General features: G+C 38.8%; 1 protein-coding gene across 1 annotated transcript in view; it reads right to left on the bottom strand.

The window, feature by feature from the left end:
* Positions 1–14657, bottom strand: part of EML6 (EMAP like 6) — a 295107-nt gene extending 280450 nt beyond the window's left edge. Inside the window, 2 exon segments of the mRNA XM_078149518.1 lie at positions 12380–13241; positions 14234–14657. Of these exon segments, the coding sequence (XP_078005644.1) occupies positions 12380–12576 (197 nt within the window). The 5' untranslated portion in view covers positions 12577–13241; positions 14234–14657.
* Between the last annotated feature and the right edge of the window lie 1267 nt (positions 14658–15924).

Below are 15924 nucleotides of genomic sequence, written 5' to 3'. Positions count from 1 at the left end.
GATGATGCAAGATTGAAGGTCAACAGAGAGGTTGGGACAGAATATATAGATCTGAGAATTGTCAATAGAGAGACAGGAATTAAATCTGTGGGAATTGACTAGATCACCAAGTTGAAGCAATATAGAAGAAAAAGAGAAGAGGGTCTGGAACAGAACCTTGTGGGCCATCTGTGATTGGAATGCATGATTAGGATGAGGATCTAGCAAAAGAGACTGAGAAGTAGCATTCAGATAGGTAGGAGAACCAGGAGAGAGGGGTAACCCAAAAACATAGAGGAAAAAAAGAGTATCAAGGACCAAGGGGTGATCAACAGTATCAAAGGCTACAGAGAGGTCAAGGAGAATGAGGACTTAGTCAAGGCCATTGGGTTTGGCAACTAAGAGATCACTGATAATTTTGGAGAGAGCAATTGTGGCAGACATCAGAAGCCAGATTGTAAGGGGTTGAGGAGAGAATGAGAGGACAGAAAGTAGAAGCACCTATTGTAGATGGCCCTTTTCGAGGAGTTTAACCACAAAGGGCAAAAAGATATAAGGTGATAGTGGGTATAGAAGGATGAAGTAAGTGTGGGGTTTTTTCAGGTTGGGAAGATGTGGGTATGTTTGTAAGCAATAGGGAATGAACCATTAGATAGGAAGAGATTGAAAATAAGTGATAGAGTGGTGATGACAAAGGTGGCGAGCTGTTGGAAGAGACTGGATAGAACAGGATTGTTTGAGCAGGTAGAAATTAGTCTTGGTAAGAAGTTAAGATAGTTTATACTTCTATCAAAAGGGAAGAAGAAAGACGGGATAAGGAAGAAAATAACAGTATTTCTATTTTCCTCACACCTCAAACTAAATTAGAAAGGTATCAAGGAGAATTTTCCAAAGTCTCAATATCAGGAATGGGTAACCCCTTGTATTTTCAGATTCAGGATTTCAAATTTCAAATATCTAAAATGCTGCTTGTTTCCAGCTACTAACACCCAACCCAAAGGTCCCACTCATTGTTACTGTTGCTACTTCTGTCTCAGAAGAAATGAAAAAGTTAGCCCTTTAGAAAGAAATACTAGGAGCTATCTGAAGCAGCTTCTTCATCCTGAAAGTTCACTTCAAGCCCCTCAACTTTTCACACTGTAAGTCTCTTCCTCTGATTGGTTAGTTCCCCTCAGAACCTCCCTTTTACAGAAAGCATCCAGGTCAGCCATATCTCCCTTTTACTCTGGGCTCCATTCCTAATTCTCTGGGCTTTCTCTATCATGCCCCCTACATGGATGCCTTCTCTTCTTCCCTCTGTTCCCTTAAGCTTTTCATTTCTCTTTTATGTGTTATCTTACCTCATTAGAATGTAAACAGGGGATGTTTTTCTTTCTGCTTGTATTTATATTCCCAGCACTTAGCAGAGTACCTGGCATACAGTAAGAACTTAATGAATGCTTGTTCATTTGATTTGTTGAATTATCTGTTCTCTAGGCTTTCTAGATTACCATCCTCAGGAGTAAGGATCATCCTATGCTATCTAAAGATGTAAAGTTAAAGTAAAATGTCTAAAGTACACAGGCAAAAAAAAAAATTTAACTTTCTTTTACGAAAATGAAAGAAAAAATTTAAAAGACAAAGTTTCTTTAAGGGCTTCTGGCTTGGGGTACTTGATTCCAAAATTTAAAGAGCCACAAAACAAGATGTTTTTAATAATAAAAAAGTAAAATTCTAGCCTTCAAGATAACTCAACGTGTCTCATTCACTGCTAGACCATGGAAGAATGTCAGTATAATAAAATCAGTTCTTAAACTTTCATATTTTCCATATTCTATTGAAATATACACATAAGTAGAGAAAGAGGAAGAGATACATGAAAAGTAGGAAGAAATAGAAAAGGAAAAAATGATGGAGAGAAGTCAACATCTGATTCAAGAGTGATGAAGTAATTACTGTAATTATTTGCTATCTAAGGCCTTAGTAATTTAAAAAGAAAAACAGGAAAGATTATGGATTCTGCCCCATAATGGCAGCTGAAAGCAAATTTTCATGTTTCTTTTCCACACATCAAAATCCCTCCACAAAAACCTAGATTTGAGTAAAACATTTTTTCCCAATTTAATTCTTATTTTTATCAATTGATTTCATCCATGAATTGAAGATTGGGCCTGAGAAAAAATACAAATGCATTTAGAGTATGCAGTTTGGTGGAATAATAGTACCAAGATATCATTAAGGGGGTTAGATGAATCTTTTAAAAATATAAAATCTTTTTATCAGATGTGACCACCAACTGGGTAACCTGGTAGGATTCTAGGGGGGTGGCATTCTTCCAGATCACAGTAAATAATCATAAGGAAATAAAGTTTTGGAACCCATTGGATTGATCAGCTCAAGAACACTAATAAACCTTATTAGCATACCACTTTTTACCAATATCAGTCTTCCTATGCATTTAGCACTTCTAGAATCACATGAGAATTGGAAAGAATGTTACAAACAGTCTGATCTAGTAGTTCTCAAACTTTTTGGTCTCAGGATCCCTTTCTGCTCTTAAATATTATTGAGGTCCCCAAAGAACTTTTGCTCATGTGAATTATTTTTAACAACATTTACCATATTAGAAATTAATACCGATAACATTTTAAAACTATTAAATCACTGAAAAATAACAATAAATTCATTACATGTTAACATAAATAACACATTTTAAACTAAAAATAACTCTATTTTCCAAAACAAAAGAAATTGACTGAGAAGAGTGGGGTTTTTAAAAAAAATTTTTTTTTGCAAATATCTTTAATGTCTGGCTCCATAGAAGACAGCTAGATTTTCATATCAGCTTCTGCATTCAAACCATTATAATCTATTGTTCTGGTTGAAGTACATGGAAAAAAAAGTCCAGCCACATACAGATAAATAGTTAGAAAAGGGAACAGTATTATCATTCTTGTTGTTACTTCAGAGATTCCCTTAAAGGTTCTTGAGGACTCCCTAAGGGATCTGCCAACTACCAACCTAATCCAACCCCTTCATTTCACAGATGAGGAAACTGAGACCAAGTGATGAAGAATAACTTAGCCCAAGGCCAAATAGCTAGTCAACAGCAGAGCTGAAGCTAGAAACTATAGCATGGGAACTTAACCTCTGTGTCATGGGCCTCTCTGGAAGTCAGGTGGAAAATGAGGTTAATAATAGCACCTGCCTCACAGGGCTGTTGTGAGGATCAAGTGAGATATTTGTAAAGTACTTAGCTCAGCACCTGGCACATAGTAGGTGTTTAATAAATGCTTGTTCCCTCTCTTCCCTCCTAATTCTAGTTTAGACCAAGAAAAGACATCATGGACCCCTTCTCAGAATAATGTTTTTAAATGCATGAAATAAATACATAAGATTACAAAGGAAATCAATCCTATTGAAATATGGAAATCAAAATATGCATTAAAAAACCCCACAGGCCCCAGATTATAAATTCACAGATCGGTTTATTCAGGGTTTATTTATTCACATCTTACCATCTCTCTCTCCTGATGTGGCAATCCCACATCAAGCAAGTCTATCAGCACAATTTTTCCAAAAGCATGTGCTCACATCGTGTCTCTGAGTCACATTTTGGTAATTCTTCAAAATTTCTAACGTTTTCATTATTATCTGTTACAGTGATTTGTGATCAGTGATTTTTGATATTACTGCTGTAATTATTTTGGGGTGACACTAACGGTGCCCATATAAGATGGCAAATAATAAATGTTGTTTGTGTTTGGACTGCTCCTCCAACCCACCCTTCTGTGTCTCCTACTCTTCTGGTCTATTCTCTGAGATGCAACAATATTGAAATTAAGCCAGTTAATAACCTTACAATAGCCTCTAAGTGTTCAAACAAGAGTAAGTCTATGCAGCAAACTTCATTGTCGTCTTATTTTAAAAAATGTCATAGCTACCCCAACCTTGAGTAACCATCCCCTGATCAGTCAGCAACCAACAACATTGAGGCAGGACTTTCTACCATCAAAAAGATTATAACTGACTGAAGGCTCAGATGATGATTGGCATTTTTTAGCAATGAAGTAGTTTTTAAATTTGTGTTACTTTTTTTTTAGATATAATGCTATTGTACACTTAATAAACTAAAGTATAGTGTAAATATAGCTTTCACATGCATTGGAAAACCAAAAACTTTGTGTGACTCACTTTATTGAGATATTTGTTTTATTGGGGGTCTGGAACCCAACCCACAACATCTCTGAGGTATGCCTGTAGTACCCACTCAGTATTAAATTTCCAAGGGACACCTACTTGCTAAGAATGCTTATTCAGCTTCTTAAAGACAATTGGAATTGATTTGCATGGTCAGAGAACAAGAGGCAAAGGAATCAGCTAAAATCAGAATGAGAGGTCATCCTTCTCAAACCTTTTTCTCTATGTAAATAATCAAAATAAAATGCACTAGTAGCTTCTACATTCCAAAGTATATAGCATATATAGATAGTATATAGTGTTTTTTTTCTAGTGGGGGGTGGGTGTGAAGGGAAGGAGAGTAGTTAGGGGCAACAAGGACTTCAAAGGTAGGAGTTTTGTTTGGAGTTCAGCACTGCCTAGCTTATAATAGACATTTAATAAATATTGATCAATTGAGTAGAGAAGGTGTAACCAGGACTAATTTTTCACTAAGCTACTAGCTAATCAACATATCTGATAACATTATTAATGGAGTTGATATGATGCTTTTTTAAAAAAGCTTTATAGGTGATTTTTGCTTTCTTATACCATATTTGTTTCTGAATATATCTTTCCAACCCATCTAGCCTTCCCTTATAAAAACAAAGTACATCAGCAAAAGCAATTGAAACATCTACCATGTCTAATAGTATCTGTGACATTCCATACCCACAGGGCCCCATCTCTTCAACAAGAGGAAGATGGTGCATTTTCTCATCTGGTCTTTAGTACCAAGTTTGTCAATTATAATTATAAATGGTTTGGTTTCTTTTTCTTTCTTTCTTTCTTTTTTGTTCTTAACATTGACATATTTGTAGTCATTGTGTATATTATTTTCCTGGTTCTGCTTATTCTTCATCAATTCATTTAAGCCTTCCCATGTTTCTCTGAATTCCTCATATTTATTGTCTTATAGCATGATCATGTTCAGTTCTGAGCACTACAGTTTAAGAAAGACTGATAAGCTGAAGAGTATCTAGAAGAGAGCAACCAGAATGGTAAAGGGCCTTGAGTCTAAGGCAGGAAGATTGGTTGATGGAATAAGGAAGTTTTAGGCAGGAAAAAGAAGACTAAGGAAGGCACAAAGAGACACATTGAGATAGGTTTTATGTCAGGAAAAACTTCCCAAAAATTCCAAGTTGTTCCAAAGTGAAATGGGTTGCTCCAAGAAGTGGTGGGTTCTTCCTACTTGGTGGTCTTCAAGCAGTGGCTAGACAATCAGTTGCTGCATACAGTATAGTGTGGATTCCCTTTGGATTGGGCTAGATGGATGCTGAAGGAGATTCTACTTCTGAAATCCTATGATTCCATTCCATTTATGAAGCACAACCCCAACCAAATGGGTGTCTACTTTGTTTCCAGTTTCCACGGGAAAAATGTTGTTATTAATCTTTTGGCATATATAAAACCTTTATTTCTATCTTTGGCCTCTTTGGAATATATGCATAGCAGTAGGATCTATGGGTTAACGGATTATATCATCACTATTTTTTATAACTCCAAATTGTTTTCCAAAATGGTTGGATCAATTTACAGCTCCACCAACAGAATAATGGTAGGCTTGTCTTCCCTTAGCTCCTCTAACAAACAATCAATAAAATCTTTAAGGATACGAAACAAAAAGGGAAATAAGTCTTCCCTTCAAGGAGCTCACATTCTAGTACATAATGAAACAGAAAGAACAGTTTATTTGGAGTCCAGAGACCTGGGCTTGAATCTCACTTCTACTACTCACTGCCTATGTGACCTTGGACAAGTTATTTAATCTCTGTAAGTCTGTTTTTTCATTTGTAAAATGAGGATGTTAGAGGTCCCTTTTGGCCCCTAATCTATATGACTGTTTACATACATGTGCATAAATTTCCTACATATCTTAGATATCATACCTTTATTATAGATAAATGATGCAAAGACATTTTCCCCCAATTAGCAGTTTCCCTTCTTAATCTAGTTGCATTGATTTTGTTCATGCAAAAGCTTTTCAACATCAAAAGGACCAATGACATCACGGGGTGATGTCTTGACTTCCATGTGAATTAGATTTAAGTGAGGCAGCATCATGTAATCAAAATTGTCTGTTACGGCTTTTGTAATCTCAATTCTTTGTTCAGTTAAAAATTCCTATACTGCACGTAGTCGAAAAAGGTACCTTCATCCATTTTCCTTTTAATGAGATGACCTTCTATATTTAGGCAATATTTACCTATTGCGGTAAACAGTATGATATGCTCTTTATGACATCACAGTACAGTACCATGTTCTTCAAGCTGCAGTCAATAGGGTGTTAGTAACCTAAATAAGAATTCTGGTCTCCCTTGCCTTCCCTTCCTCACACTTTCTCTTGTTCTATGGATCTATAATTACACTGTCAGGGATCTGGTTATTTGAAAGTGAGTGGGTGGTAAGGAATAAAAGAAGATAATCATAAATGAATGATTAACAAAAGTGTAGCAATAATGAAATTATAACTGTCTAACTATATGGACTATAATCTATGGTCACATCTACAAAGTAATTGCTATTTGCTAGCACACCCTAAATTTCCTTTGCAATCAGTTGTTTCATATCCATGTAAACAGATCAGCAGGACCCGATAAAAAAGTCACATGAGTGGCCCCAATGTTCAGACTCATCTGTTTATTAAGAAATTCATACTCTAACCTTTTTAGGTTATCATATTAATGTTAATTGGGTATACCTGCCCAAACCATTGCTGTCTGTCCAAATCAAATATGTACAGTGGTGGGACCAGTTCCATACTATCTTGATCACGATTAGTCTGGCTAAAGGCAAGTTATGGAAGGTATTTTAATAAAATATTACCAACAATTTTTTTCATTTTCTTCTTTCTTCATTTTTTTTCTTTCTTCTATTATTCCTTCCTTTTTCTCTCTCTTTCTTTTTCTCTTTTATTCTATTCTTTTTGTTTTAGACACTGGATCTCCCTATGTCCCCCTTGGTTTGAAGCAAAGCAGACACTCATGGTCCTATTCTCAATACTGATTAACACAGAAGTTTTGACAGTTGGCCAGTTTGGCAGCCTGGTAGCCTTCCACTCCCCAGGGGCTCACAATATTGGTGCTTGACAGTGCAGATACCCTATTAGTTTTAGCCCTACTATAGCTCTGAACTCCAGAACTCAATTGATCTACCAGTCTCAGACTCCCCAGTAGAAGGGACTATAGGCATTCATTACCATACCTGGTTCCCAAAAGTTTCAAAGCTGATCATATTCCTAAAATAAACTTGAACCTGAAAACATTTAAAGATGTCTAGAAGTCATGTTATAGGAGACAGCAAGAGGTGAATATTTTAAAATAAATCAATACATTTTTTATCTGTTGAATTCCTAACAACAAAGTCATGGTTCTCAGTCTTACCTGTAGTTTATAACCTATTTGGAGACATAACAAATAGATTTTTAAAAATTTAACAGTACAAAGCAAAAAGTAAGGACCAAGTAAACTATGGAGGTAATTAAAACTGTGGGGCACTAAATGGTGCCACTCCAGTATCTTTGCCAAGAAAACCCAAAAAAGGGTCACAAAGAGTTGGACATGACTGAAAAATGACTAAATAACAACAACAACAACAACAACAATTACAACTGCATGAGTTCAATGACAACTAATGTGGCCATGGAAAGCTTCATGGAAGTGGTGGAATTTCTTGGTTTTAAAGAATAGGCAAGATTTAAATAGGTAGAGAAAATTAAGAGGTCATTTTTGCATGAGGGAAGGTGCTAAGCTTATTTAGAAAATAATAAGTGGACTATGCCTGAAGCAGAAGGCTGAAAAGGTCAACTGGGGACAAATGTTTAAGACTTTGAGCATAAAATTGAAAAGTAAGTACACTATTCTGTAGACCAATGATTTTCAAAGTAGGGCAGCCCAAAGAAAGGTGTGAGCAACCAGCTAGAGAGGATAGTAAGAAAGGTAAGTTCCATCCTACCCTGTTTGTGATAGCCAGCCAAGGAACTTGTCTCAAACACAACCAAACCTTTTTAAATCCCTTGACACTCCTCCCCTTTACTCCCTTCTCCAGTTATACAAGCTCCCAACTCCTCCTCTTCTGAGCCAGGAAAAGGACCGTCAGGTCAGTTATAACATAACTGCTACCCAGACACTGACAGCAGCAACCATGTATGTATTTTCCATTGGGAAAATACCCCTCTGCTAGCATACCCACTATTCCCCAGATTTTTTTGTTTCTATAACAGGTGCCATTTGTCGGATGGAATCTGTGCTCTGGGGCAGTGAACAGTGAGTAAGGTCCCTCCTTCTCTTTTTGTTTTGGTTGGGAATGCATGAGTTACACAGGATGAACAGGCTTGGATGAGTTGTGATCTGCATCTTGGAATACTTTACATTATCTTTTTCCTTTTTAAATTGTTTTCAATTAATAAATATTTATTTTCTCTCCCTCCCACCTCCCTATCCCCCACTGAGAAAAAAAGAAAAAAGAAAAACCCTTGTATAGCATATACACATAGTCAAGCACAACAAATACCACATTGGCCATGTCCAAAAATGTGTGCCTCACTCTGAGTAGAGCCCATCACCTCTCTGTTAGGAGGTGTGTAACATTTTTCACCATTGGCACTCTAGAATAATGGTTGTCACAAATCAGAAATCTTATGAACCCACCCTTCCTCAAAACTTCTTTATTCCTGTCAAGGGCAATACCATCTCATCAGTCACCAAGGTTTGCAATCCTGGTGTCATCTTCTATTCTTCCTATTCCTCACCCCATATAGTCAATCAGTTGTCAAATGTTGTCATTTCTTCCTTTACTACATCTCTTACATCTGTCTCCATCTCTGTATTCACACAGCTTAAGTATCACCTTTTACATGAAACTTTTACTGATTTCAACTGTTAGTGCTCTTCAGCCCTAACTACCCTGTATTTAATTGCCTTGTATTTATTCTCTATGTACTTATGTATGTTATCTCCCCAATATAACATTAGGTCCTTGAGATAAGGATTGCTTCATTTTTTGTATTTGTATCCCCAGCAACTAGAACATAGTAGGTACTCAATATGAGCTTATTGATTGTCTTTAAGAACTCTCTCATTGAAAACACTTTTATTTTAAAATATCTCAAATTATTTTAGTTCCTTCTATGTAGCTTTATTAAGACAGCTAAAATGTGGCATCATCCTCTAATATGTTATATGGCTTAAAAGGCAATCATTAAAAAAAGAAAAGAAAAGTGAGTCTCCAGGTCCAATAAATCACATTATTCCTAGTACACTAACTTAAAAAAAAAATTATCTTAAACTTACTGCCCATCACTGCAGGAGGACAAATTTACCAATGGACTACAATTTGTTCTGCCAAATCCTACATTATTACTAGGCATCAACTTAATTTACAGAGATGACTTGATTTCTTGAAATGGGATGTTTTCAATATTTATTGAGCTGGCTTTCTAGCTAATATTCTGAAGAAGGTGATATAAATAACAAAGAAACAGTAGCTAAAATGTGTGAAATGTGTCTACTTTCAAAATAATACAAAAGCAAAATATGAGATAGGATGATATTAATTATCTTAACATAGTTTATTGAATCAAGGTAGTCAATGGTACAAGAAATCTAAATGATGACTGGTGAAAAGCTTGAAAATACCCTTATTTGCTGGATAATTTTCAATATATTATGGAAAAATTGTACTTGTGTGACTCAGAAATTAATCAAAATCTATAAAAGACTTAAGTATTTATCCCAACATATACGTGCATATATCTCTAGTATGTAAGCTGTTAGCAATTCACAACATGGATTTTAATCATCTATCTTGTTTCTGAAATTAAATAGCAGTTGTGCACATCAGAGCTCAAAATACTAAGGATTAAAAATGAAGGGGGGGGGACAAATCATGTGCCACAACTCTCAGTAATAAACAAGTGAACATAGAAAATAAAGTAAAATAACAACATTGAAGTATGATAATTTTAAAAAGAAATCTAGGCTAAAATATAATCTTTTGTTTGTGCTCAATTATCTTTCTTTTTTTTATTCCTATGAAAAAGAGATTACAAGCAGAAACCAGAAATCTACTGCTGCATTTATTTAGACCCAATCAAATATGCTAGAGAATCTAACAATAAAGTGCTATCTCTGAATGCATACACTCTTAAAGAAAGCAATATATATGAGGAGATAAACTATCCTTTTTTTCTTTTTTATAAATTTTAGTATCTCCACAAATAATTTTGGGGTGTAAATTATTCCACCTTGTTTAAAAAATCTGATTATTTGGGGTTGAAAGGTTTCTATAAACCCCAATCAGCCCTATACTGTTACATCTCCAATGGTCCAATTAGCCTGTCACTACAATGGTTTACTGCAACTCCACCCTCACCCCATCTCACTGTTAAAAATTGCATTACTGTTCAGGTTTTCCAACATTTGAAAGCTCTTGATTTAGGGGTCCAGTTTCTCAGAGTTGTTCAATTAATTATAATGTCAATATCATTTAACCTTAGGGACTTCCTAGTATAGTAGAAACCCTCTGCATCCCCAAATAATCACATCTTTATGAAGATATTGTAATGGATGTAATGTCCTAAGACATAAAACAAATACATAATGTCTTTAAAATTTTTTTAATATCCAATCATTTAATTTAGTGGTTCACATGTGTGACTTTAATAATAAGCAGTGCAATCAAAGAAGCAAAATTGCAGAGAGGAAAGGTATTGCAAATATCCAGATCAGCACCCTTTCTATTAACAGGTTGTAGGCACAAGATTTGTTCTCTCACATGCAATATGAACGAAGTTTCATGTGTTATTTTTCTCAAAGGGTGAGAACTCTAAGTAACAAAAATCTTGAACTTTGAAAAATCAAGACTCCAGCTTATTTTATATTTCATATCATTAATTTTCCAACTCGTTTGGTCTCCAAACATAAATTCACTGTCTCAGCACAGCACCAGGAATACTGAAATATGGGCAGGAAAAGCAGCCCAATTCAGTATCATTCATTGCAATGGGAAATATGCTCTGAACCCAAATTATGAGTAACTTTTTACACTGATTAACCATTTCACTGCTGCAATTAAATGCTAAAAAAGGTCCTTACATTAAGATAATACATTTTTGAAAATGCATATGAAGTAAATGTTTATTTTAGAATGTGCAAATACAAGAAGTATAAATAGTCAAACATAGTTTCTCTTAGTTTTATTTCATTCATATTGGAGGCTACTCCCATAGCTGGAAAACCTTCCTTAGCTGTCAAAGGCTGAAAGAGATTCCCTTTGAAAGCCATCTGGGCCACACCTTGCTTGGTCACCCAGGAGCTATGAAGTTGGAAGAAAACATTTGTTTTGGTTGAGACAGGGAAATGAATACCAAGAATCAGATTAATTCTTTCCACAGCTTACTATCATCAGTCCCTAAACTGGCCAGTCTTCCAGTTTTACTCTGCTAACAGTCTAGTGTCATCAGCTGCCAGATGTTGGTTGTTGTAGGGTCTGGCAGGTAGGATGTGTTGTGACCCAGCAGATGCCAGTATTTAATAACCTTATTAATGTGGAAGGATCGTCTTAGACTCTCACCACCATACTATAAGATATTCAAACATTGCCAAGTTAAATATTGTAGTACAGTATTTTTAAAAAACAAACACCTCCCTAAAGAAATCCTTCAGATTTAGAGTGATGTGAAAAGGGTACCAGATTCTCTCTCTCTCTCTCTCTCTCTCTCTCTCTCTCTCTCTCTTCTCTCTCTCTCTCTCTCTCTCTCTCTCGACAAAAATTAATTCCCTTTACATTGCCACTCTGGCAATATTCTGAGTGACACCCAAAAGGTAACAGTTCAAGCTTTTGGTACTATTAACATGTCCTATCTTTAACCAACAAAGGGGGGTAAAGGGGAAGTGTTTAAAAGTTACCTAGGATCCCTCCACTTGTAGCAAGAATGAAAAACAACAACAAATATCAAGACACTTACTCCTTAGAGCCTTGATGTCCCTTAAGAGAATGAAAGCAATCAGTGCACACCGTCCCCCACACCACCACCCTCCCTCCCCCTGAAACACTCGGCCTTGAAAATGTTCTTTTCTGTTGTGCCGGGTTGAACCAAAGGCATTGCTTTTTATGACTTCCAGACCTTATCGTGAGAAAAGACCGGCTGATTCATCTTGCCCTGTCCCTTTTCCAGCTTCCAACCCCAGCCTACTCCTCTTACCTGATAATGTCGTCGTTGTGTCCCAAGAAGAATTTCTGGTTGTGCTCCCGGGTGTTGTACACCACCCCGACTCCAGCCACGAAGTAGACCACCTCCTTGCCCGTGGTATAGTACAGGTTGTTGCGGCACTGGTGACCCCTGTAACCGTAAACCCACTCCAGCCGAAGCTGGCATCTAGGAGCTGTCCGATCCGCCATGATAACGCAACCCCACTCACAGACACACACACAGACACACACAGACACACAAACACACACACACAGAATCGGCTTGGTCGTCTTCCCTCCCTCTCGCTCCCCCACCTTGCCTAAGGCTCTCGCTGGGAAGGGCTCGGGGCTGCGGCAGGGCTGACAGCCTTCAGTTGGCACTTGGAAATTCTGATTTCCAGGAGGAAACGCATCCACAGACCCGTGTGCCCGCTGCCACCATAATCTGATGCTGCTGCTGCTGCTAGAGATGAGCAGCTGCTGCTGCTGCCGCCGCCGCTCCGCGGGTTTGCAACCCAGACACTTTGGGGGAGATAGATGAAATGGAAACACTCTCTGCGCTTGGACGGATATTGCTCCAAAGACAAAAGCAACTTCCAGGTGTCACCACCTGCAAGGTCTCTTTGGGGGCTGCCCCTTTTCGTAATTGGCACCGAAAGAGCTTCTTCGGGTTCTCTCCCCTTCCCAAACACACCTTTTTTAAAAACAGAGACCTATATGTTGAAACGGTAAGGATACGAACTGGTCTGTATGTTTAAGTTGTGGAGGGCTGGGATTCTGCAGCAATCCCCTGGATTTATCCGGTGACAACCTGGATTTTACCAGGAACTCTTTCAAGCTTTTCCATCATGATCCTTCATTTCCAAATTGTCCATCTACATCCAGGATGAGTGAATGAGAGAAAAATAGAATTAAATAAAATTACTAGGTTTCACACACACACACATAGACACAAAAAGTCACCCAATCTAACCAAATGATTCCCAAACTAACCCTAGCTTGCAGCTCCTCCCCACTCCCCACTGTTACAAAATATCTAACAAATCACGCTGGTTGGTGGCTGAGCTAGCTGGTAACTACGCTTTAGAACATCTTCTGCTCTTTCAATTAAAAAATGACCCTAAAACCAAGACAGAAGTCGAATGGTCATTTTTAAAGGAAAAAAAAAACATATATTTGTTCAAATTCTTTGGGGGCATTTTTTTTTATATATCCACATTCTTCTCTCCCTAGATGTGTATTGAAAAAAAAAAATTAAAGAGCTCCAGCTTCAATGTGCTCGCCAGCCTCCTGGGACTAAATCAAAAGCGCCATACGAGATTCTGAATCTGAGGAAAAAGAAACAAGAGAGGGTGTTTTTTGGGTGTGTGTGTGTGTGTGTGTGTGTGTGTGTGTGTGTGTGTGTGTGTGTGTGTGTGTGTGTCTATACGGGCTTACAGAGAGAGGGAAGATAAGGAGGGAGAGAGGAGAGTCACAGAAAGAGACCGTGACACAGAGAGACAGAAACAGAGACATTAGTCATTGACACAGACTACTCCTGGGTCTGGGAAAAAGCTAAACAATTATGAAGTGGAGATTAATAAACGTTTCCTAAAGGTATAATATAAGCCAAAGCTTTAACATAGGGTGCAGGGTGGAGATACACTGTCTGGCTTTGAACCAGTAGTTTGGGGTGGGGGTGGGGGCCCTAAATCCATTTACAACCTGAGAACAGCTAGGCTTCACCAGGATGCCTCTTCGTCCCCACGCACGTCGTAGCTCTGTGCACCCCTCACCTGCCTGTCATGTAAAGACCCTCGCTCCCTCCAAACCGCCCTTCCTGGGGTGCAGCAAAGGTGGGTCCCACTGCGAGGGGCAATGAACCTACCCCTGTCCAATACTCATCCCCCCTAACAGTGGGGGCTGGATTTCCGCCCCCATCCAGAGTTAGCCAGCCTCCCTCCCTTCTCCTTCCGTTACTGCCCGCGCTTGCAGCTGTCCAGCTCTGGGCTCCCCTGCCCCCGTGGAAAAGGCAGTGCCCAAGTCCTCGTGCTTAGAAGACAGGCAGACCCTGCTCCCTCCCTTCTCTACTCTCTCCCGCCTTGCCTCCCGCTCCCGGGTGGGGGCGGCGGGGTCTGCTTAATCACTAGGACAACGAGGGAGGGCCGTTCTTTCTCCAGCGAAGGCTCTCGGGGAAAGGGAACTGGAAACGGAGGAGGGGCTTAAGCGCAGGCGTCCCCAGCTTTGGAGAATCACAGCCGGCTGGTTACTAAGACAGCGCGGCTCTTGGAAACCGCGACGCCTTCCCTCCTTCCAACCAAGCGACTCGTTTGTGGCTCAAGGGATCTTGGGAAATGTAGTTCCGAGTGGCCAAGCTTACCCAGCTTCCCTGCAGGAATTGTGCGGAGAACGCCCACAAGTCCCAGGATTCGCAGCGGTCGCAGCGGCGTAGTGCGAGGGCGCTTTTGGGGCAAAAGGTATTTGGGTGGGGAGCTATGCAGGGCCCACGGCTTCTCTAGAGGGGCGCGCCCTAGCGACCGCTGCGGCTGGAGGCCTGTTCAGGCTTGTGAGGCTAGAAGTACTCGGGGGATTGGAAGAAGAATCCATCCATACAGGCATAAGGGCTCTTCCTCTGAGCTTTGCCCACCACCCTCTGGAAGGTCACTTCCTCTTGTCAGAACTGACGCTCCCAGAACTGGGGAGCTCCTTTGTTTTCTATATCGTTCAGTTTCCTTTTTCATTCATAAAGTGCAGTTGGGTCAAAACCACCCTAAGGATTAATTTCAAACTCAGCAAATTGTCAAAGAGCACAAAAGATGGGAGACCAATGTTGGAGGATTTGTGAGAAGATAGGAACACTAGTGCATTGTTGGTGAAGCAGTAAAATGGTACAACCATTGTGGAAAGTGATTTGGAATTATGCAACTAAAGTGACCCAAATAGCCATGCTCTGACCCAGAGATTCCATTACTAGGCATTTGCCCCAAGGAGGCCATCGATAAGCAGAAAAGACCCCATATTCACCTTAATTGTTGTAGCAGCACTTTTTGTTAATATCAAAGAATTTGAAATGTGGAGATGCCCATTACTGGGTAATGACTGAATAAATCGTGGTACATGAATGTAATGGAAAATCACTAAGATGTAAGAAATAATGAATGTAATTAATACAGAGAAGCATGGAAAGATTTACATGAGTTAATGCAGAGTGAAGTAAGCAGATCCAAGAAAATAATAATGCACAACCTCTACAACAGTGTAAATGGAAAAAAAAACCCAACTACACAGATGTGAATTTTGCAAAATTATAAAGAACAATCATGACTCTAAAGAAGAGATATGAGAAGACACTCCCACCCTGCCCCTTGGCAAAGGTGAAAGGTCCACAGATGTTACATAATCACATTTTTCAGACTTTTTCGATACATTGATCAGTTATGACGTCTTCCCCCCCGCGCCTCTCTCTCTCTCTCTCTCTCTCTCTCTCTCTCTCTCTCCTCTCTCTCTCTCTCTCTCTCTCTCTCTCTCTCTCTCTCTCTCTCTCTCTCTCTCTCTCTCTCTCTCTTTCTCTCTCTCTCT

This window comes from Phascolarctos cinereus, unplaced genomic scaffold, assembly GCF_003287225.1.
Source record: "Phascolarctos cinereus isolate Bilbo 61053 unplaced genomic scaffold, phaCin_HiC Scaffold_2;HRSCAF=192, whole genome shotgun sequence".
Classification (NCBI taxonomy): Eukaryota; Metazoa; Chordata; class Mammalia; order Diprotodontia; family Phascolarctidae; genus Phascolarctos; species Phascolarctos cinereus.
This window is presented reverse-complemented; position numbering and strand designations above follow the sequence as displayed.